General features: G+C 42.3%; 1 protein-coding gene across 3 annotated transcripts in view; it reads right to left on the reverse strand.

The window, feature by feature from the left end:
- Nucleotides 1-407: 407 nt before the first annotated feature.
- The window catches only part of LOC106568645 (fibrinogen C domain-containing protein 1), a 273,373-nt gene continuing 248,613 nt past the window's right edge, over nucleotides 408-25,167 (reverse strand). For all 3 annotated transcript variants that reach the window (XM_014139159.2, XM_014139150.2, XM_014139143.2), the window contains 2 exons: nucleotides 3,905-4,084; nucleotides 408-734 (listed from right to left, as the gene is read on the reverse strand). In XM_014139159.2, the coding sequence (XP_013994634.1) occupies nucleotides 472-734; nucleotides 3,905-4,084 (443 nt within the window). In that variant the 3' untranslated portion in view covers nucleotides 408-471. The remainder of the gene's footprint in view (nucleotides 735-3,904; nucleotides 4,085-25,167) is intronic.

Consider the following 25,167-nt stretch of genomic DNA (forward strand, 5'->3'; position numbering starts at 1 on the left):
GCAACAACGCAGCAAAGGACTGTAGGAATAGGACTACTGGTTACAGGGCACAACAAACACACAGGAGACAGGTCAAGGCTCAGAAGGAATAGACAGATAATTGACTAATAACTAGATATAAATGAATCACTAATAGAAAGAGTGAGGAACAGAGTGAATCTGACACATTTCCTGATCCAGTGAGGTCATGAGGTTGTTGGGATGGAAGTGTGTGGGGGGAGGGGGGCACAAAAAGCCTCAGCACAACACTAGTAGGCGATAGGGGACTAAGGGTAGGGGTGGGGCACATGAAGTTGGGCGGGGCTGGGAGGTGGTAGAGAGGGACAAGGGCTCCACAGGAAACAGTAGAGAATAGTAGTAAACCAATCAAAGATGTCAATGCTTTTAGTCAGTCAGTAAACAGTATCTGAGGGTATGGTTTTATTACTCTGAACACTTTCAACTCCTTTCCTCTGTTATTGCCTCATATACTTATTTGCTCTCGTCGCGCGCGGGTCGTATCTTCATCTCAGAGAACTTGAGGGAGTACTGCCAGCCGGTCCAGGTGGACCACTCGATGCCATCGGCATAGGAGGTGTGCTGCCCGCGGAGGTACTGTCCGTTCAGGTTGGACGTGTGGCAGTTACGGTACCACCAGGCGCCGTGGTAGAAGGAGGCACAGTTGTTCTCCGAGTGGTCGTTGTCCTTGTCTTTGGTGGTGAACTTCATCCCGTTGTGCTTGAGCAGAGCATCGCCTGTATGGTGAGGGGGAGGGGGTTGGTGGTGGAGGGTGGATTGGATGAGTGAAGGCCACATTTATGTTGCATTCATGTACAAACAAACACACAACCATATTTACATACACGCACACGTATGCACACACACACACACACACACACACACACACACACACACACACACACACACACACACACACACACACACACACACACACACACACACACACACACACACACACACACACACACACACACAGTCAAAGGACAAGGATGAACAGAGGAGAAATAGAAGATAGATGGGAAGACAAGAAAGAAGAAGATAATTGAGAGAGGCTGATAAAATAGATTTCAACTTCTCAGTGCCTTGATTGGTCCTTCCTAGTTCAACTAATGTATTTGTCCAGAGATCTCTTACATCAGAGAGCAGCACTGCTTTCCCATTCATTTACCTAAATGACTCAGGATTTTACAATCAATAATTTCCATAAATTACGTGAGATCAGAGAGAGATGCCTCCTGTCCTTTCTAGAAGATCAGTCCTCATTACATAAATTGCTGTGTTACAACACTATGTTGTTTATTTATCAAAGGGCTCTACGCTGACCTTTTTATCCTTCTGCTAATATCACATCCCTAACGATCCGATCACCACACAACTGTCACAGCACGCACACACGCCCGCCCGCCCGCACGCAAACACGCAAACACACACACACACACACACACACACACACACACACACACACACACACACACACACACACACACACACACACACACACACACACACACACACAATGAGGATCTTTGTAGCTACAGCAGAAATAGAACTAAAGAGAGGTACATGACACAGTTAGCTACAGATGTAGGATATTAATTTTAGTCAGTTTGCTACAGCAGGAAATAATCCTGTAGCGGCAGGTAATGTGAATCATTATGTGGATTATAATTATTTGACATTTTTGTAAGGCTTGATGCATTTTTAGTTGCGGCAAATCAAGTTTGAAATTTCTAAGTGGAAATGACAAACATTAGAAGCCTTTTTAAAAACGTAACTACACTACAAGTTTGCATTTCCTGTTGTGAAGGAAAATTCTCAGGAAAAAAAGAGTGATCAAATTAAGATCCTACATCTGTATAGGCTACGGCTTTGAGCTGAATGTCATACTTGGGTGGTTGGCTTACTGTCAGTGGCACTGCACATGGGGATTTTGAGTGATGACATTCTGTACCACACAATAAACGATTTCAGAGAATAATGTACTTATTATTGGTGTTTCATAGCAACTCTTCAGGCTTTTGATAAACAAAAGGATACGAGTGCCTGGATGTGGATTTTTATATCAATCTACCTCTCCCTGTGTGTATTTCACTCTTTCCATCACTCCCTATCTCCCTCTCTATAATGCTTCATGCTGTGTCTGTGACCAGAGGGGGATAAAAACCCTCCTCTCCAGCATTTTTTTATAATTTTTTTTATTTCACATTTATTTAACCAGGTAGGCTAGTTGAGAACAAGTTCTCATTTACAACTGCGACCTAGCCAAGATAAAGCAAAGCAGTGCGACTGAAACAACAACACAGTTACACATGGAATAAACAAGCGTACAGTCAATAACACAATAGAAAAAGGTGTTCGCTAGCAGCTCGTCTGGGCATCTTAAGCGTTTAGATCCCCAGGCTGGGTGTGGCCACTGCTACTCCCTTCTCCCCTCTAACCAAACCCCCCCATCCCTCTCTCAATTTGCCGTTTCCACGGTAACCCATGGTGCAATTAGTTCCAATAGGAGGAACGGCAAAACAGAGAAAAAAGATCAAAACATACAACCTCAACCCATCGTGACAGCATGCTGATGGTCACCGGATGAAACTAAATAAGGGGAGAGAGAGATGAACCAGGCTAGGGGCACTTAGAGTCTCATTTGCAGCCCGCTCAGTGTCACCTTGTCTGGGTAAAGGGAAGGGGATGGGATGGGCGGCTCCACTGAACACCATTAAGATCCAGCTGCTTCTAGCCACAATAACTACCTGTCTACAGATCTCAGATCAGAGGAAATTGTGTGTACGTGTGTGTGTGTGTGTGTGTGTGTGTGTGTGTGTGTGTGTGTGTGTGTGTGTGTATATGTGCATGTGTGTGTGTGTGCGTATTTGTATGTATGTGTGTGTGTGTGTGTGTGTGTGTGTGTGTGTGTGTGTGTGTGTGTGTGTGTGTGTGTGTGTGTGTGCGTGCGTGCGTGCGTGGGAGAGGGGCAGAAGAGTGGTAGGTGTCTAAAACAGTCATTGAGGATGATAATAACAATTATTGTGGTACTAAGAGGGTACAAGGATACGGGGAGAGGCATTCGTATGCTGCAGTGGGATTCAAATGTCCAACAGGCACGTTGTCAGTTGAAGGTCAGTTTCATTGCAGTAGGAAGAGAAGCTATAAGCCATTTAAACAACCGATCTCTCTCTCTCTCCAAAACCTGATTGTGTCCTCCTTTACCCTCTCTCTCTCTCTCTCTCTCTCTCTCTCTCTCTCTCTCTTTCTCTCTCTCTATCTATCTCTTCTCCCGCGTCCTCTCCCCATCCCTCCTCTCTCATCTGTCCCCCTTCTCTGTCTGTGTGCTGTGCCAAGCGACCCAAAGGTTCTTAAAATTTCTTCTTTGTAGCGACGGGCGTGAGACAGTGTTTTGTTTACGCTGCAGGTCAACCACAGTAATTCATTGGGTAGTAATTTATTCACGGGGACGGGGCACTGGGTGAGATGTGACATTTGGGGAACAGATAGATACTCGTTGTCCCCCTCAGTCTGTCTGTCTACATTGTTAAATCATCGGACACTAACACAACACAGTGGGGACCAAAACCAAACACTTCCCTCGATCTCTCCCTCCCTTTCTGCCTCCCTCACTCCTCCCACCCTCATCCCCTCAACCCTTAACAATATTAACAAGACTACTGCAGATGACACAGCAGATATGACGATAGATAGAGTCAATGCATTGCTGAGTTATACTTGTACTTTTTGAGGAGTAAATCTGAGGCTTAAATGTTTTAGTGTTTGGGGTGCTTTACCCTTTGATCGATGTCTAGGTCTACAACGACCTAATCCATGATTTGAATCAAACATCAATGTTACGTTTTTTAGGTATATACTTTATTGATCCCCAACGGGAACGGGTCAGTCAGATATAACCAAGTACCTGCGTTTCCGGAGTAATCTCCAACTGTCAGTGGGTATCCATCATCATCCGGGTCCACGGAGAACAGGCCCACTCCAAAGGTCTCGTACTGGGCATAGGCTGTACTGTTGTCAAAGTCCTCCAGGTCAATCCTCAACTCATAGTTACCCTGGATGGACAAGGCATGAATCTGCTTCAGCCCTGCAGAGAGAGAGAGAGAGTGAAGGAGAGAGAGAGAGACAGAGAGAGAGAAAAAAGGGATGGGAAGAGAGGGAAGGAAGGAAAGACAGAGATACAGAGAGTGGTAGAAGGGGAGAAGAGAGGAAGAGAGGGAGAGATGAAGAGACAAAAATGGAGAGAGAGAGAATGAATGAGAAAGGAGTGAGAAAGAGAAGGAGAGAAAGAGAGAAGGTGTTAGAGGTGACCAATCAGAGCCCCTCCCTGAGGGAAAGAGACCCCCTTGTTGCTCAGAGAAAACCCCACCGAAGCCATTCAACAGCTTGGTACTGCACCGTGCGTCTTCCACGAAAACAAAAATCCACTTAATTTCCCCACCTGCCAGTCAGTTCCCAGAAGTCACCCTGCTACAGTAAGTGAGAGGTCCCCTCAGTGCAACAGGATGCTCGGTCTGGATGGGTTAAAGGATGCTCTGTCACATAACTTTAAAGACAGCAGCTGGGTCCTCACAAACCAAGCACTGAAAGTACACACTCTGATCAACACACACGCATGCAGGTACGCACAAACATACACATACGTTAAGTGTGGAATACTATGACAGCGTGTGATTAGGGAATTATATAATAAAGGAAAATGAATAAAGAATCCATCCCTGAAACTTAACTGATTAGTAATTAATAGTTATGTAGCATGTGTAATGAATAATTTAAGTACTGAAATTAAGTCCCATAAGGTCTAGTAGAAGACCCGGGAGGAAGGGAAATTAGTTAGACTAAGGGAACTGTAGACATGTGTTTGACCCGACCTGGAGAGACTTAGGAGAAAACAGGGAGTAACCTTCAAGGTCCCCCTAATCTCAGGGGAAAGGAACAGGCAGCGCTGGATAGTGATTACAAACCTTGGGAATTAGTCAAGGCTTATTGATTGTTAACCTTTTGGGGTATAGGGGGCAGTATTTTCATTTTCGGATGAAAAGCGTGCCGAGTAAATGGCCTAATACTCGGGCCCAGAGTCAAATATTTGCAAATTATTAGTTGATTTGGATAGAAAACACTCTGAAGTTTCTACAACTGTTTGAATGATGTCTGTGAGTATAACAGAACTCATATGGCAAGCAAAAACCTGAGAAAATTCCAACCAGGAAGTGTGGAAATATGAGAATTGTAGTTCTTCTTTTGAATCCCTATCGAAACTACAGTGTCTGTGGGGTCACGTTGCATTTCCTAAGGCTTCCATTGGCTGTCAACAGCCTTCAGAAAGTTTTTCCATCATTATCCTGTTACTGGGCAGAGAATAGTAGCTCAGTCAATGAGTGGACTGCCTATGGACAAAGGACTTGGTGATGCGCGAGCCTAACAGCGCGCCCCTCCTTCTTTTTCTTCTTGAATGAATATGCTATTGTCCGGTTGGAATATTATCGACGTTTTATCTTAAAAATACCCTAAGGATTGATTGTAAACAATGTTTGACATGTTTCTACAAACGGTAATAGAACTATTTGACTTTTCGTCTCTGGTACTGCACTCGTACCAGAGACGAAAAGTCAAATAGTTCTATTACCGTATGCCTTTGGATAGTGATTTGAACGCACAAACAAAACGGAGGTATTTGGACATAAATATGGAGTATTTCGAACAAAACAAACATTTCTTGTGGAAGTAGGAGTCCTCGGAGTGCATTCTGACGAAGATCAGCAAAGGTAAGAGAATATTTGTAATACTAATTCAGAGTTTTGTTGATGCCAGAACTTGGCGGGTAGCTGAATAGCTTGCTTCGATGGCTGAGCTATGTACTCAGAATATTGAACAATGTGCTTTCTCCGTAAAGTTATTTTGAAATCTGACAAAGCGGTTGCATCAAGGGGTAGTGTATCTATAATTCTTTCAATAACTGTTGTAAATTTTATCAACATTTATGATGAGTATTTTTGTAAATTGATGTGCACATTCACCGGGGGTTTTGGTGGGAATACATTTTCTGAACATCATGCGCCAATGTAAAATGCTGTTTTTGGATATAAATATGAACTTTATCAAGCAAAACATACATGTATTGTATGACATGAAGTCCTATGAGTGCCATCTGATGAAGATCATCAAAGGTTAGTGAATATTTTAGCTGCACATTTGGTTTTTGTGATGCATGCCCTTGCTTGGAAAATGGCAGTGTGGATTTTCTTGTGAAGTTTATGTCCTAACATAATCTAATTTTATGCTTTCGCCATAAAGCCTTTTTGAAATCGGAAAATGTGGTTAGATTAACGAGAGTCTTATCTTTAAAATGGTGTAAAATAGTTGATTGTTTGAGAAAATGAAATTATGAGATTTTTGCTGTTTTGTATTTCGCGCCATGCTATTTCTGCTGTTGAATAGTGTGGGATGGTCACGTCCCACCTAGCCCAGAGAAGTTAATTATTATCATTGGGATAGAAAAATTCCCGTGACAGCTTGGTCCTTCGATAGCCGGAACTCAATACCTGCTCCTGTCGTTCCATGGAGAAACCAAAACTGTGCACGGGCGGATGAAATATCAGTAGATTAAAGACCTGGCCCCTTGCTGAGGGTTCTTTACAGGCCGGTGGTGAATTGGTATACGACAGAAGCGGTGACGAGATCCTACCAACATTGAAACCTCAGCTGCAAAAAAATAAGGTCAGTGCTCTTTATTCACGGATTTGGGGAATAGCACCTGTATGATTGCATTAAATGTTGAAATGAGTGATGTAAGAGTGAAAGGCGGGAGTGTTTATAAAGGATTTTAATGTACTCTGGGTGTTAGACGCTGGTATATCCAAAGGAGTTTATATCTGGTGACCTGTCTTTAGGATTTTGTGTGGAGAAAAATGTTTTAAAGGGAACCAAGTATTCTGTGCAAATGGAAGATTGGAATCGGGTATAAATCCAAACAGGAGGAGGAGGGGTCCGGAATGACTCCCCGGTATCTGTGGCCACAACCAATATAAACTAGCTAAATGTTGAGACCTTAAACGTAAAATTGGTTGAAAGACATTGGCACAAAACGTAAATTGTAAGGCTAAATATAGTAATATAATTATGAGGGAGGAGGTCAGAGACATGATTACATTAATGTAGGTCGCCTGTCTAAATACGCCTAGGATGGGATGGTCAGATCTTCCGGAGGCGCAAAGATAGGTCTGATTATGCATTGAAGGAGGGAAACCTAATATAGCGGAGTGAGAAACGTGATATTAACGAGTCAATAATTGCAAGGAACGACAGAAAAATAAGCTGTTAACTAGGGCTTTACGAACCCTGGAAAATAGCTTATAGTCGTAGACGTATGTGACCTAATGTCCGATTAAAAGACACCTCTATAGATAAAGTTTCAAGAAAGAGATACACATAGCAACACATAGACACATTGGGAAATTTCCACAGGGGTAAGAGGATGATTGCGTGTGAGATAGATATATTGGTCAAAGGCCATAAAGTAACGACGCAAAAATGGGCTGTTGACCAGGGCCTTAAAACCTCTGGGTAATAGCTTATTGTTGGATACATGTGAGACCCAATAATCTATCAAAAGTCATAAAAGTAATTATTCTAAGATCCTAGAGGAAATGAACAGTAGGTAGAAGAAGAAACATAGACACATTGGGAAGTTTCCACAGGGGTAAGAGGATAATTGCGTGTGAGATAGATATATTGACCAGTCAAAAGCCATAAGTAACAACGCAAAAATGGGCTGTTGACCAGGGCCTTAAAACCTCTGGGTAATAGCTTATTGTTGGATACATGTGAGACCCAATAATCTATCAAAAGTCATAAAAGTAATTATTCTGTGATCCAAGAGGAAATTAACAGTAGGTAAGAGATACACATAGAAGTAATTGAATCAAAGTTTTAAAAAGCACATAGAATAAGAAGATAATTATTTGCGTGTGAGATAGATATATTGATCAGTCGAAAGTCGCAAGGAACGTCATAAAAATGTGCATTATTTATGGTCGTATACGTGTGAGATATAAATAATGTATCATGTATCATACAAATAATTATTCTGAAATTAACGGTAGGTATTTTTCAAAATAGGTTAAGGATAATAACGGAATAAAGCACACACATAGAGGTTAATATCATGTAAATATAGATTGTGAGAAGAAGCATAATAACTACGATAGTAATTGAACGAACATGAGTAGTAAATCCTCTCAGATGGAGAGGACTCCCAAGGCCCCCACAGAGACACAGAAAGGAGAACAGGATTTAGCAACTTTATTGAGAAAGTGGATAGAGGTGGAGAAAGTCGAGAAAAGTGGATAGAGACAGTCAAAAGAAAGGGGGAGATAGATGCTTTAACTATCACAACCCGGGTCATTTTGCTAGAGATTGTGAGGCACCGTGTAAACACTGCAATAAAGTAGGCCATAATCACTGAGACTGTAAAAAGAGAGAACAGGTTGAGTCAGAGCATATAACAGTAACAATCGGGGTAATTGTGGTTAAGAGAAAAAAAAATGGACAGGATCAGACGATAGAAAATGTTTCAATTGCGATGAGACAGGACATCTCGCCCGGGAGTGTAAGGCTCCCTGTAAACATTGTGACCGAGTAGGACACAACCACTGAAATTGCAAACATAAGGGGAAGGACAGGGGCGACAATTGGGAGAGAAAGAGTGAGGCAGAGACAACAAGAGCTGGATTAAGGAGAGTAATCGCAGGAGAAAGGCTTAGACCTTTAAATTAGGGCTATTTTCTGGAAATTGTATCGGTAGTACGTGCCTAATTTTACGACTACAGACAATTATAAATAGGGTTATAAATAGGGTTATTTGCGAGGAGTCTCCATTATTTCAATAGCGCGTTGGTGCTCCAGTTGTAGAATTTGTTTCCTAGCCTACCAGTGGATTAAATTACTGATTGTAATTCAACTATTGGTATGTTTTGCCTGGAACGATACGGTTGTTAGTGTTTGTTTAAGATATAAACAAAACACATTTTATATGGAGGATGGGACCCACCCAAATAATTTGGGTTCCTGGATCCTTTCACAGCATTATGAGGCTGCGCTGAGACAATGACTTATCAATGACCCAAGCCCAGCTCAGTTAATCCTTACCATTGTGTTGCTGAGTCTTCATATACATTATACCAGGGGCATTGGTAGACACAATTTAAGTAGCCTAATTGATGTCCCTCTAACTGCCCTGAATGCCTCTACTGATCCTACTGCTAATGTATGCAGCAATCATGTGCCTATGAACCAGATTTATGCTGTTAGCACTGAGGCGGTGTGCCCTAGTAGGAAGTCCACTGTGTGCATCTCACCCTGCACTAACATACAGTAAATAACATTGAAGAATATCTACTACTGCTGCTAAGCTTGCCAGTAAAGCAATGAAAACAAGCAAGCATCCCAGAAAAGTGCTCAAAATAGCCCACGTTAACATATGTAGCTAAAGAAACAAGGTTAATGAAATGAATAACTTGCTAGTAACAGATAAAAGTAATCTCTGAAACTCACTTACACAATACCTTTGATGATACAGTGGTAGTAATACAAGGTCATAACGTTTACAGAAAATACCAAAATGCCAGTGGTGGAGGTGTTGCTGTATATATTCAGAGCCACATTCCTGTCAAATTCGGAGAGGAACTCATGTTAAATACTGTTGAAGTAATATGGCTGCAGATTCATCTGCCTCACATAAAGCCCATTCTTATGGGAAGCTGCCATAGACCACCAAGTGCTAACAATCAGTATCTGGATAATGTGTGAAATGATTGATAATGTATGTGATAACAACATACAGGTATATATTTTCTGGGTGATTTAAATATTGACTGGCTTTCATCCAGCTGTCCACTCAAGAAAAAGCTTCAAACTGTAGCCAGTGCCTGCAACCTGGTTCAGGTTATCAGTCAACCTACCAGGGTAGTTACAAAGAGCACTTGAATGAAATCATCAACATGTATTGATCACATCTTTACTAATGCTTTAGTAATGTGCTTGAAAGCAGTATCCAAATCCATCAGATGTAGTGATCACAATATAGTAGCCATAGGAAAAACAAAGTTCCAAAGGCTGGGCCTAATATAGTGTATAAGAGGTCATACAATATGTTTTTTTGTGATTCCTATGTTGTTGATGTAAAGAATATTTGTTGGTCCGTGGTGTGTAATGTGGAGCAAACAAACACATTTATGAAATTGCTTATCCCAGTTGCTAATAATCATGCACCCATTAATAAATTGACTGTAAAAACTGTTAAATCCCTGTGGATTGTTGAGGAAATTAAAAATTGTATAGTTGAGGGGGATGAGGAAAAAGGAATGGCAAATAAGTCTGGGTGCACAACCGATTGGCAAACGTACAGCAAATTGAGAAATCATGTGACTAAATTGAATAAAAAGAAAACAAAACTACACAATGAAACAAAGATAATTGACATATAGAATGATAGTAAAAAGCTTTGGAGCACCTTCATTGACATTTTGGGAAAAAGGGTAAACTCAGCTCCATCATTCATTGAATCAGATGGCTCATATTATTGCCAACTACTTTAATGATTTTTTTCATTGGCAAGATTATCAAATTTAGGCATGACATGCCAGCAACAAATGCTGACACTACATATCCAAGTATATCTGAACAAATTATGAAAGACAACAATTGGAATTTTGAATTTGGTAAAATGAGTGTGTGAGAGGTGATTTTTTTTGTTCTCTATCAACAATGACAAGCCACCGGGGTCTGACATCTTGGATGGAAAAGTACTGAGGATAATAGTGGACAATATTGCCACTCCTATTTGCATATATTTTAGAATGTGTGTGCCCTCAGGACTGGAGGGAAGCAAAAGTCATTACGTTACCAAAGAATAGTAATGCCCCCTTTACTGGCTCAAATAGCCGACCAATCAGCCTTTTACCAACCCTTAGTAAAGTTTTGGAAAAAATTGTATTTGACCAGATACAATGCTATTTTACAGTAAACAAATTGACAACAGACTATAGGGAAGGACATTCAACAAGCACAGAACTTACACAAATGACTGATGATTGGCTGAGAGAAATTGATGATAAAAATATTGTGGGGGCTGTTTTGTTAGACTTCAGTACGTCTTTTAACATTATCGATTATAGTCTGCTGCTGTAGAATTGTATGTGTTATGGCTTTACACCCCCTGCTATATTGTGGCTAAAGAGTTACCTGTCTAACAGAACACAGAGGGTGTTCTTTAATGGAAGCCTCCAACATAATCCAGCTAGAATCAGGAATTCCCCAGCGCAGCTGTCTAGGCCACTTACTTTTTTCAATCTTTAATAATGACATGCCACTTAGCTTTGAGCAAAGTGTGCCCATGTCTGCGGATGACTCAACACTACACATCATCTACTACAGCAACTGAAATGACTGCAACACTTAACAAAGCTGCAGTTAGTTTCAGAATGGGTGGCAAGGAATAAGTTAGTCCTAAATAATTCAATAATGTATTTGTATTTGGGATAAACCATTCACTAAACCCTAAACCTCAACTAAATATTGTAATAAATGTGGAAATTGAGCAAGTTGAGGTGACTAAACTGCTTGGAGTAATCCTGGATTGTAAACTGTCATGGTCATATTGATACAACAGTGGCTAAGATGGGGAGAGGTCTGTCCATAATAAAGCGCTGCTCTGCCTTCTTAAAAGCACTATCAACAAGGCTCTAGTTTTGTCGCACCTGGACTACTGTTCAGTCGTGTGGTCAGGTGCCACAAAGCTTAGGAAAATTGCAATTGGCTCAGAACAGGGCAGCATGGCTGGCCCTTGGATGTACACAGAGAGCAAACATGAAAAATATGCATGTCAATATCTTCTGGCTCAAAGTGGAGGAGAGATTGACTTCATCACTAATTATATTTGTGAGAGGTATTGACATGTTGAATCAAATCAAATGTATTTGTCACATACACATGGTTAGCAGGTGTTAATGCAAGTGTAGCGAAATGCTTGTGCTTCTAGTTCCGACCATGCAGTAACATCTAACAAGTAATATAACCTAACAATTTCACAACAACTACCTTATACACACAAGTGTAAAGGAATGAATACGAATATGTACATACAAATATATAAATGAGTGATGGCCGAACGGCATAGGCAAGATGCAGTAGATGGTATAGGGTACAGTATATACATATGTGATGAGTAATGTAGGGTATGAAAACATTATATAAAGTGGCATTGTTTAAAGTGGCTAGTGATACATTTAATTACATCAAGATGGCAAGATGCAGTAGATGGTATAGCGTACAGTATATACATATGAGATGAGTAATGTAGGGTAAGTAAACATTATATATATATATACAGTGGGGCAAAAAAGTATTGAGTCAGCCACCAATTGTGCAAGTTCTCCCACTTAAAAAGATGAGAGAGGCCTGTAATTTTCATCATAGGTACACTTCAACTATGACAGACAAAATGAGAAAAGAAATCCTGAAAATCACATTGTAGGATTTTTTATGAATTTATTTGCAAATTATGGTGGAAAATAAGTATTTGGTCAATAACAAAAGTTTATCTCAATACTTTGTTATATACCCTTTGTTGGCAATGACACAGGTCAAACGTTTTCTGTAAGTCTTCACAAGGTTTTCACACACTGTTGCTGGTATTTTGGCCCATTCCTCCATGCAGATCTCCTCTAGAGCAGTGATGTTTTGGGGCTGTTGCTGGGCAACACGGACTTTCAACTCCCTCCAAAGATTTTCTATGGGGTTGAGATCTGGAGACTGGCTAGGCCACTCCAGGACCTTGAAATGCTTCTTACGAAGCCACTCCTTCGTTGCCCGGGTGGTGTTTGGGATCATTGTCATGCTGAAAGACCCAGCAACGTTTCATCTTCAATGTCCTTGCTGATGGAAGGAGGTTTTCACTCAAAATCTCACGATACATGGCCCCATTCATTCTTTCCTTTACACGGATCATTCGTCCTGGTCCCTTTGCAGAAAAACAGCCCAAAAGCACGATGTTTCCACCCCCATGCTTCACAGTAGGTATGGTGTTCTTTGGATGCAACTCAGCATTCTTTGTCCTCCAAACACGACGAGTTGAGTTTTTACCAAATAGTTCATTTTGGTTTCATCTGACCATATGACATTCTCCCAATCCTCTTCTGGATCATCCAAATGCTCTCTAGAAATCTTCAGACGGGCCTGGACATGTACTGGCTTTAGCAGGGGGACACGTCTGGCACTGCAGGATTTGAGTCCCTGGCGGCGTAGTGTGTTACTGATGGTAGGCTTTGTTACTTTGGTCCCAGCTCTCTGCAGGTCATTCACTAGGTCCCCCCGTGTGGTTCTGGGATTTTTGCTCACCGTTCTTGTGATCATTTTGACCCCACGGGGTGAGATCTTGCGTGGAGCCCCAGATCGAGGGAGATTATCAGTGGTCTTGTATGTCTTCCATTTCCTAATAATTGCTCCCACAGTTGATTTCTTCAAACCAAGCTGCTTACCTATTGCAGATTCAGTCTTCCCAGCCTGGTGCAGGTCTACAATTTTGTTTCTGGTGTCCTTTGACAGCTCTTTGGTCTTGGCCATAGTGGAGTTTGCAGTGTGACTGTTTGAGGTTGTGGACAGGTGTCTTTTATACTGATAACAAGTTCAAACAGATGCCATTAATACAGGTAACGAGTGGAGGACAGAGGATCTCTTAAAGAAGAAGTTACAGGTCTGTGAGAGCCAGAAATCTTGCTTGTTTGTAGGTGACCAAATACTAATTTTCCACCATAATTTGCAAATAAATATATTAAAAATCCTACAATGTGATTTTCTGGATTTTTTTTCTCATTTTGTCTGTCATAGTTGATGTGTACCTATTATGAAAATTACAGGCCTCTCTCATCTTTTTAAGTGGGAGAACTTGCACAATTGGTGGCTGACTAAATACTTTTTTGCCCCACTGTATATATCAAGTGGTTAGTGATAAATTGATTACATCAATTTTTCCATTATTAACCTGTTATGGCTAGGGGGCAGTATTTTCACAGCCGGATAAAAAACGTACCCGATTTAATCTGATTATTACTCCTGCCCAGAAACTGGAATATGCATATAATTATTAGCTTTGGATAGAAAACACTCCAAAGTTTCTAAAACTGTTTGAATGGTGTCTGTGAGTATAACAGAACTCATTTGGCAGGCCAAAACCTGAGAAGATTCCATGCAGGAAGTGCCCTGTCTGACAATTTCTTGCCCTTCTTGATTATCTCTATCCATTACACAGGATCTCTGCTGTTACGTGACACTTCCTACGGCTCCCATGGGCTCTCAGAAGGCGGCAAAAAGCTGAATCGTGGCTTTGCAGGCTCTGGCTGAAAAAAAGTAGCGCGTTTGGGTAGTGGCTGGTTACAGTACTGTGAGACTCAGGCGCGTGCCCGAGTCGACCTCATGCTTTGTTTTCTTTCGTCTGTTTACCTAAACGCAGATTCCCGGTCGGAATATTATCGCTTTTTTACGAGAAAAATGGCATAAAAATTTATTTTAAACAGCGGTTGACATGCTTCGATGTACGGTAATGGAATATTTAGAGATCTTTTGTCACGAAATGCACCATGCTCGTGACCCTTATTTACACTTCGGATAGTGTCTTGAACGCACGAACAAAACGCCGCTATTTGGATATAACGATGGATTATTTTGGACCAAACCAACATTTGTTATTGAAGTAGCAGTCCTGGGAGTGCATTCTGACGAAGAACACCAAAGGTAATCAAACTTTTTTAATAGTAAATCGGAGTTTGGTCAGGGCTAAACTTGGTGGGTGTCTAAATAGCTAGCCGTGATGGCTGGGCTATCTACTCAGAATATTGCAAAATGTGCTTTCACCGAAAAGCTATTTTAAAATCGGACACCTCGATTGCACAAAGGAGTTCTGTATCTATAATTCTTAAAATAATTGTTATGTTTTTTGTGAACGTTTATTGTGAGTAATTTAGTAAATTCACCGGAGGTTTGCGGGGGGTATGCTAGTTCTGAACGTCACATGCTAATGTAAAAAGCTGGTTTTTGATATAAATATGAACTTGATTGAACAAAACATGCATGTATTGTATAACATAATGTCCTAGGTGTGTCATCTGATGAAGATCATCAAAGGTTAGTGCTGCATTTAGCTGTGGTTTTGTTTTTTGTGACATTATATGCTAGCTTGAAAAATGGGTGTCTGATTATTTCTGGCTGGGTACTCTGCTGACATAATCTAATGTTTTGCTTTCGCTGTAAAGCCTTTTTGAAATCGGACAGTGTGGTTAGATAAAGGAGAGTCTTGTCTTTAAAATGCTGTGAAATAGTCATATGTTTGAAAAATTGAAGTTTTTGTATTTTTGAGGAATTTGTAATTCGCGCCACGCCCATCATTGGATATTGGAGCAGGTGTTCCGCTAGCGGAACGTCTAGATGTAAGAGGTTAAAGTGGCTGTTGTTGAGTCAGTATGTTGGCAGCAGCCACTCAATGTTAGTGATGGCTGTTTAACTGTATGATGGCCTTGAGATAGAAGCTGTTTTTCAGTCTCTCGGTCCACGCTTTGATGCACCTGTACTGACCTCGCCTTCTGGATGATAGCGGGGTGAACAGGCAGTGGCTCGGGTTGTTGTTGTCCTTGATGATCTTTTTGGCCTTCCTGTGACATCGGGTGGTGTAGGTGTCCTGGAGGGCAGGCAGTTTGCACCTGGTGATGCGTTGTGCAGACCTCACTACCCTCTGGAGAGCCTTCCGGTTATGGGCGGAGCAGCTGCCGTACCAGGCGGTGATACAGCCCGACAGGATGCTCTCGATTGTGCATCTGTAAAAGTTTGTGTGTTTTTGGTGACAAGCCGAATTTCTTCAGCCTCCTGAGGTTGAAGAGGCGCTACTGCGCCTTCTTCACCACACTGTCTGTGTGGGTGGACCATTTCAGTTGGTCCGTGATGTGTACGCCGAGGAACTTAAAACTCTCTACCCTCTCCACCACTGTCTCGTCAATGTAGATAGGGGGCTGCTCCCTCTGCTGTTTCCTGAAGTCCACGATCATCTCCTTTGTTTTGTTGACATTGACTGTGAGGTTATTTTCCTGACACCACACTCCGAGGGCCTCACCTCCTCCCTGTAGGCCATCTCGTCGTTGTCGGTAATCAAGCCTACCACTGTAGTGTCGTCTGCAAATTTGATGATTGAGTTGGAGGTGTGCATTGCCACGCAGTTGTGGGTGAACAGGGAGTACAGGAGAGGGCTGAGAACGCACCCTTGTGGGGACCCAGTGTTGCGGATCAGCGGGGTGGAGATGTTGTTACCTACCCTCACCACCTGGGGGCGGCCCGTCAGGAAGTCCAGGACCCAGTTGCACAGGGCGGGGTCGAGACCCAGGGTCTCGAGCTTAATGATGAGTTTGGAGGGTACTATGGTGTTAAATGCTGAGCTGTAATCGATGAACAGCATTCTTACATAGGTATTCCTCTTGTCCAGATGGGTTAGGGCAGTGTGCAGTGTGATGGCGATTGCATCGTCTGTGGACCTATTGGGTCGGTAAGCAAATTGGAGTGGGTCTAGGGTGACAGGTAGGGTGGAGGTGATTTGGTCCTTGACTTGTCTCTCAATGCACTTCATGATGATAGAAGTGAGTGCTACAGGGCGGTAGTCATTTAGCTCAGTTACCTTAGCTTTCTTGGGAACAGGAACAATGGTGGCCCTCTTGAAGCATGTGGGGACAGCAGACTGGGATAAGGCTTGATTGAATATGTTTGTAAACACACCAGCCAGCTGGGAATGCCGTCTGGGCCTGCAGCCTTGCGAGGGTTAATACGTTTAAATGTTTTACTCACGTTGGCTGCAGTGAAGGAGAGCCCGCAGGTTTTGGTAGCAGGCTGTGTCAGTGGCACTGTACTGTCCTCAAAGCGAGCAAAACAGTTGTTTAGTCTGTCTGGGAGCAAGGCATCGTGATCAGATCGTGATTTGTAGTCAGTGATTGACTGTAGACCCTGCCACATACCTCTCGTGTCTGAGCCGTTGAATTGCGACTCCACCTTGTCTCTGTACTGACGCTTAGCTTGTTTGATTGCCTTGCGGAGGGAATAGCTACACTGTTTGTATTCGGTCGATATGCTGAGAGAATTTGGGGAGCCTTGTTTTCAGATTAGCCTTGTTAAAATCCCCGGCTACAATAAATGCAGCCTCAGGATAGGTGGTTTTCAGTTTACATAGAATTAAGTTCTTTCAGGGCCGTCGATGTGTCTGCTTGGGGGGGGAATATACACGACTGTGATTATGATCGAAGAGAATTCTCTTGGTAGATAATGCGGTCGGCATTTGATTGTGAGGAATTCTAAGTCAGGTGAACAAAAGGACTTGAGTTCCTGTATGTTGTTATGATCACACCACGTCTCGTTAATCATAAGGCATACACCCCCGCCCTTCTTCTTACCAGAGGGATGCTTGTTTCTGTCGGCGCGATGCGGAAAGAAACCAGGTGGCTGTACCGACTCAGATAGCGTGTCTCGAGTGAGCCATGTTTCCGTGAAACAAAGAACGTTACAGTCTCGGATGTCTCTCTGGAATGCTACCCTTGCTCGGATTTCGTCGACCTTGTTGTCAAGAGACTGGACATTGGCGAGTAGTATGATCGGGAGCGGTGCGCGATGTGCCCGTCAACGGAGCCTGACCAGAAGACCGCTCCGTCTGCCCCTTCTTCTACGTCGTCGTTGTTTTGGGTCGCCGGCTGGGATCCGATCCATTGTCCTGGGTGGTAGGCCAAACAGAGGATCCGCTTCGGGAAAGCCGTATTCCTGGTCGTAATGTTGGTGAGTTGACATTGCTCTTATATCCAATAGTTCCTCCCAACTGTATGTAATAAAACCTAAGATTACCTGGGGTAACAATGTAAGAAATAACACATAAAAAAACAAAATACTGCATAGTTTCCTAGGAACGCGAAGCGAGGCGGCCATCTCTGTCGGTGCCGGAAGTTCAGAAGAATGCACTGAACTGTCTGTTTAAATGACTAGCACACAGCTCAGACACCCATGCATTCCCGACAAGACATGCCACCAGAGGTTTCTTCACAGTCCCCAAGTCCAGAACAGACTATGCCAGGCCCAAAGAACTACATAGATCCATCACTACATGGAACTCGATTCTACATCAGGTAACTGATGCAAGCTGTAGAATCAGATTTAAAAAACAGATAAAAATACACCTTTTGGAACAGCAGGGACTGTGAAGCAACACAAACATAGGCGCAGCAACATGCATACAGTGGTTGCTCCACTGAATGTTTTGCGATTATGCTGCGGTACTTAGAGGTTTAGTACGGTACCCTGCGTCACCACTTCATTGCTCCAGACCAGCGCAAGGGGGTGTTAGAGCACTGATTATGCTTTTGGGTCCTACTGTGTCTCTAACTGACAATGAATGGGCAACATAAACCTAAAATGGAGCTGGAGCAGAAAGCAGACGTTTTACGTGCCCCCAACAGATTGCGTTTTTTTGCTATTTTATCTGCGTTGTTTGTAACTTTTTTTAAACTATTTTGTACATAATGTTAACGCTGAAAGGCCTCAGAGGCTGCAACACCACTAAGCAAGGGGCACCACCAAGCAAGCAGCACCATGAAGACCAAAGAGCTCTCCAAACAGGTCAGGAACAAAGTTGTGGAGAAGTACAGATCAGGGTTGGGTCATAAAAAAATATCAGAAACTTTGAACATCCCACAGAGCACCATTAAATCCCTTATTAAAAAATGGAAAGAACACGGCACCACAACCAACCTTCCAAGAGAGGGCCGCCCACCAAAACTCACGGACCAGGCGAGGAGGGCATTAATCAGAGAGGCAACAAAGAGACCAGAGATAACCATGAAGGAGCTGCAAAGCTCCACAGCGGAGATTGGAGTATCTGTCCATAGGATCACTTTAAGCTGTACACTCCACTGAGCTGGGCTTTACAGAAGAGTGGCCTGAAAAAAGCCATTGCTTAAGAAAAAAATAAGAAAACATGTTTGATGTTTGCCAGAAGGCATGTGGGAGACTCCCAAAACATATGGAAGAAGGGGTGCTCTGGTCAGATGAGACTAAAATTGAGTTTTTGGCCATAAAGGAAAACGCTATGTTGGTGCATAAACCAACACCTCTCATCACCTCGAGAACACCATGGGCAGGGAATGGGAAACTGGTCAGAATTGAAGGAATGATGGATGGCGCTAAATACAGGGACATTTTTCAGTCTTCCAGATATTTGAGACTGAGATGGAGGTTCACCTTCCAGCAGAACAATGACCCTAAGCATACTGCTAAAGCAACACTCAACTGGTTTAAGGGGAAACATTTAAATGTCTTGGAATGGCCTAGTCAAAGCCCAGACCTCAATTCAATTGAGATTCTGTGGTATGACTTAAAGATTGCTGTACACCAGCAGAATCCATCCAACTTGAATAAGCTGGAGCAGTTTTGCCTTGAAGAAGGGGAAAAAATCCCAGTGGCTAGATGTGCCAAGCTTATTGAGACATACCCCAAGACACTTGCAGCTGTAATTGCTGCAAAAGGTGGCTCTACAAACTATTGACTTTGGGGGGGATGAATAGTTATGCACGCTCATGTTTTCAGTTTTTTTGTCTTATTTCTTTTTTGTTTCACGAAAAATATATATTTTGCATCTTCAAAGGCATGTAGGCATGTTGCGTAAATCAAATGATACAAACCCCCCCAAAATCTATTTCAATTCCAGGTTGTAAAGCAACAAAATAGGAAAAATGTCAAGGGGGTGAATATTTTCATAAGCCACTTTAGATGTCTGTGAGTATGTCATTTCTGGTCACAACTTGCAGACTTGTTTACGTGCTGCTGTGCGTTTTGTTGCTAACCTTACCTTGGAGTCGGAGTCAGAGGCCGAGCCTTCTCTGGTCTCTACTCCTCCCGTTACGGGGTCTGAGACGCCGAAGCCTCCCACCATTAGCTCTGATAAATTGAAAACCCTAGTCATTGGCGACTCCATTACCCGTAGTATTAGACTTAAAACGAATTATCCAGCGATCATACACTGTTTACCAGGGGGCAGGGTTACCGACGTTAAGGCTAATCTGAAGACGGTGCTGGCTAAAGCTAAAACTGGCGAGTGTAGAGAGTATAGGGATATTGTTATCCACGTCGGCACCAACGATGTTAAGATGAAACAGTCAGAGGTCACCAAGCGCAACATAGCTTCAGCATGTAAATCAGCTAGAAAGATGTGTTGGCATCGCGTAATTGTCTCTGGCCCCCTCGCAGTTAGGGGGAGTGATGAGCTCTACAGCACAGTCTCACAACTCAATCGCAGGTTGAAAACAGTTTTCTGCCCCCCCCCCCTCCCCCCCAAAGATAGATTTTGTAGATAATTGGCCCTCTTTCTGGGACTCACACACAAACAGGACCAAGCCTGGCCTGTTGAGGAGTGACGGACTCCATCCTAGCTGGAGGGGTGCTCTCATCTTATCTACGAACATAGACAGCGCTCTAACTCCCTTAGCTCCACAATTAAATAAGGTGCAGGCCAGGCAGCAGGCTGTTAGCCAGCCTGCCAGATTAGTGGAGTCTGCCACTAGCACAGACAGTGTAGTCAGCTCAGCTATCCCCATTGAGACCGTGTCTGTGCCACGATCTAGATTGGGCAAAACTAAACATGGCGGTGTTCGCCTTAGCAATCTCACTAGAATAAAGACCTCCTCCATTCCTGCCATTATTGAAAGAGATTGTGATACCTCACATCTCAATATAGGGCTACTTAATATTAGATCCCTTACTTCCAAGGCAGATATAGTCTATGAACTAATCGCTTATCATAATCTTGATGTGATTGGCCTGACTGAAACATGGCTTAAGCCTGTTGAATTTACTGTGTTAAAGGAGGCCTCACCCCCTGGTTACACTAGTGACCATATCCCCCGCGCATCCCGCAAAGGCAGAGGTGTTTCTAACATTTACGATAGCAAATTTCAATTTACAAAAAAAAAACGTTTTCGTCTTTTGAACTTCTAGTCATGAAATCTATGCAGCCTACTCAATCACTTTTTTATACCTACTGTTTACAGGCCTCCTGGGCCATATACAGCGTTCCTCACTGAGCTCCCTGAATTCCTATTGGACCTTGTAGTCATAGCAGATAATATTCAAATTTTGGTGACTTTAAAATTCACATGGAAAAGTCCACAGACCCACTCTAAAAGGCTTTTGGAGCCATCATCGACTCAGTTGGTTTTGTCCAATATGTCTCCGGACCTACTCACTGCCACAGTCATACTCTGGACCTAGTTTTGTCCCATGGAATAAATGTTGTGGATCTTAATATTTTTTCCTCATAATCCTGGACTATCGGACCACCATTTTATTACGTTTGCAATCGCAACAAATAATCTGCTCAGACCCCAACCAAGGAGCATCAAAAGTCGTGCTATAAATTCTCAGCCAACCCAAAGATTCCCTGATGCCCTTCCAGACTCCCTCTGCCTACCCAAGGACATCAGAGGACAAAAATCAGTTAACCTCTCTAGGCTAGGCGGGACGAATTCGTCCCACCTACGTAACAGCCACGGCTATCCTGTGGCGCGATTTTCAAAACCTTAAAAATCCTATTACTTCAATTTCTCAAACATATGACTATTTTACAGCCATTTAAAGATAAGACTCTCGTTAATCTAACCACACTGTCCGATTTCAAAAAGGCTTTACAACGAAAGCAAAACATTAGATTATGTCAGCAGAGTACCAAGCCAGAAATAATCAGACACCCATTTTTCAAGCCAGCATATAATGTCACCAAAACCCAGAAGACAGCTAAATGCAGCACTCACCTTTGATGATCTTCATCAGATGACAACCCTAGGACATTATGTTATACAATACATGCATGTTTTGTTCAATCAAGTTCATATTTATATCAAAAACCAGCTTTTTACATTAGCATGTGACGTTCAGAACTAGCATACCCCCGCAAACTTCCGGGGAATTCGCTAACATTTTACTAAATTACTCACGATAAACGTTCACAAAAAGCATAACAATTATTTTAAGAATTATAGATACAGACCTCCTCTATGCACTCGATATGTCCGATTTTAAAATAGCTTTTGGTGAAAGCACATTTTGCAATATTCTAAGTACATAGCCCAGGCATCACGGGCTCGCTTATTTAGACACCCGGCAAGTTTAGCACTCACCATAATCATATTTACTATTATAAAAATTTCATTACCTTTTGTTGTCTTCGTCAGAATACACACCCAGGACAGCTACTTCAATAACAAATGTTGGTTTGGTCCAAAATAATCCATCGTTATATCCGAATAGCGGCGTTTTGTTCGTGCGTTCCAGACACTATCCGAAATAGTAAAGAAGTGTCACGCGCTTAGCGCAATTCGTGACAATAAAATTCTAAGTATTCCATGACCGTACTTCGAAGCATGTCAACCGCTGTTTAAAATCAATTTTTACGACATTTTTCTCGTAGAAAAGCGATAATATTCCGACAGGGAATCTCCTTTTCGGCAAACAGAGGAAAAAATCCCAAAGGCGGGGGCGGTCGGGGTCACGCGCATAAGCTAGTGTCTCTTGATGGGCCACTTGAGAAAGGCGATAATGTGTTTCAGCCTGGGGCTGGAATGACGACATTCTGTTTTTTCCCGGGCTCTGAGCGCCTATGGACGACGTGGGAAGTGTCACGTTAGAGCAGAGATCCTTAGTAAATGATAGAGATGGAAAAGAAGTTCAAGAAATGGTCAGACAGGCCACTTCCTGTAAAGGAATCTCTCAGGTTTTGACCTGCCATTTGAGTTCTGTTATACTCACAGACACCATTCAAACAGTTTTAGAAACTTTAGGGTGTTTTCTATCCATATGTAATAAGTATATGCATATTCTAGTTACTGGGTAGGAGTGGTAACCAGATTAAATCGGGTATGTTTTTTATCCAGCCGTGTCAATACTGCCCCCTAGCCCTAACAGGTTAACCACCTAACTGAGGAACTCAATTTAACAGTGCGCAATACCCTAGATGCAGTTGCATCCCTAAAAGCTAAAAACATTTGTCATAAGAAACTAGCTCCTGTCACGCTCGTCAAAAGGAGTAGACCAAGGTGCAGCGTGCGTAGAGTTCCACATGTTTTAATAAATTAAACTCACCAAAACAAATACAGAAGCAAACGAAACGTGAAGTAATGGTGTGCTCACAGGCACAACACAAAAACAAGATCCCAAAACTAAAGGTGGAAAAAGGGCTGCCTAAGTATGGTTCCTAATCAGAGACAACGATAGACAGCTGCCTCTGATTAGGAACCATACTCGGCTCAACACAAAGAAATATAAACCATAGAATGCCCACCCCACACCCTAACCTAACAAACTAGAGAAATAAACCGTCTCTCTCAGGTCAGTGCGTGACAGCTCCCTGGTATACAGAAAATACCCGAGCTCTGAAGCAAGCTTCCAGAAAATTGGAACGGAAGCGGTGCCACACCAAACTGGAAGTCTTCCGACTAGCTTGGAAAGACAGTACCGTGCAGTGTCGAAGAGCCCTCACTGCTGCTCGATCATCCTATTTTTCCAACATATTTGAGGAAAATAAGAACAATCCGAAATGTATTTTTGATACTGTCGCAAAGCTAACTAAATAGCAGCATTCCTCAAGAGAGGATGGCTTTCAATTCAGCAGTAATACATTCATCAACTTCTTTGTGGAAAAGATCATGATCATTAGAAAGCAAATTACGGACTCTTCTTTAAATCTGCGTTTTCCTCCAATGCTCAGTTATCCTGAGTCTGCACAACTCTGCCAGGGCCTAGGATCAAGGGAGACACTCACGTGTTTTAGTACTATATCTCTTGACACAATGATGAAAATAATCATGGCCTCTAAACCTTCAAGCTGCATACTGGACCCTATTCTAACTAAACTACTGAAAGAGCTGCTTCCTGTGCTTGGCCCTCCTATGTTGAACATAATAAACAGCTCTCTATCCACCGGATGTGTACCAAACTCACTAAAAGTGGCAGTAATAAAGCCTCTCTTGAAAAAGCCAAATCTTGACCCAGAAAATATAAAAAACTATCGGCCTAAAAACTATCCCATTCCTCTCAAAAAAAATTGAAAAAGCTGTTGCCTTCCTGAAGACAAACACTGTATACGAAATGCTTCAGTCTGGTTTTAGACCCATTCATAGCACTGAGACTGCACTTGTGAAGGTGGTAAATGACCTTTTAATGGCATCAGACCGAGGCTCTGCATCTGTCCTCGTGCTCCTAGACCTTAGTGCTGCTTTTGATACCATCGACCCCACATTCTTTTGGAGAGATTGGAAACCCAAATTGGTCTACACGGACAAGTTCTGGCCTGGTTTAGATCTTATCTGTCGGAAAGATATAAGTTTGTCTTTGTGAATGTTTTGTCCTCTGACAAATCAACTGTAAATTTCGGTGTTCCTCAAGGTTCCATTTTAGGACCACAATTGTCTTCACTATATATTTTACCTCTTGGGGATGTCATTCAAATACATAATGTTAATAACCTCTTACATCGAGACGTTCCGCTAGCGGAACACCTGCTCCAATATCCAATGATAGGCGTGGCGCGAATTACAAATTCCTCAAAAATCCAAAAACTTCAATTTTTCAAACAAATGACTATTTTACAGCATTTTAAAGACAAGACTCTCCTTTATCTAACCACACTGTCCGATTTCAAAAAGGCTTTACAGCGAAAGCAAAACATTAGATTATGTCAGCAGAGTACCCAGCCAGAAATAATCAGACACCCATTTTTCAAGCTAGCATATAATGTCACAAAAAACAAAACCACAGCTAAATGCAGCACTAACCTTTGATGATCTTCATCAGATGACACTCCTAGGACATTATGTTATACAATACATGCATGTTTTGTTCAATCAAGTTCATATTTATATCAAAAAACTGCTTTTTACATTAGCATGTGACATTCAGAACTAGCATTCCCACCAAACACTTCCGGTGAATTTACTAAATTACTCACGATAAACGTTCACAAAAAACATAATAATTATTTTAAGAATTATAGATACAGAACTCCTTTATGCAATCGCGGTGTCCGATTTTAAAATAGCTTTTCGGTGAAAGCAC

The sequence above is a fragment of the Salmo salar genome, chromosome ssa01, assembly GCF_905237065.1.
Source record: "Salmo salar chromosome ssa01, Ssal_v3.1, whole genome shotgun sequence".
NCBI classification, from domain to species: domain Eukaryota; kingdom Metazoa; phylum Chordata; class Actinopteri; order Salmoniformes; family Salmonidae; genus Salmo; species Salmo salar.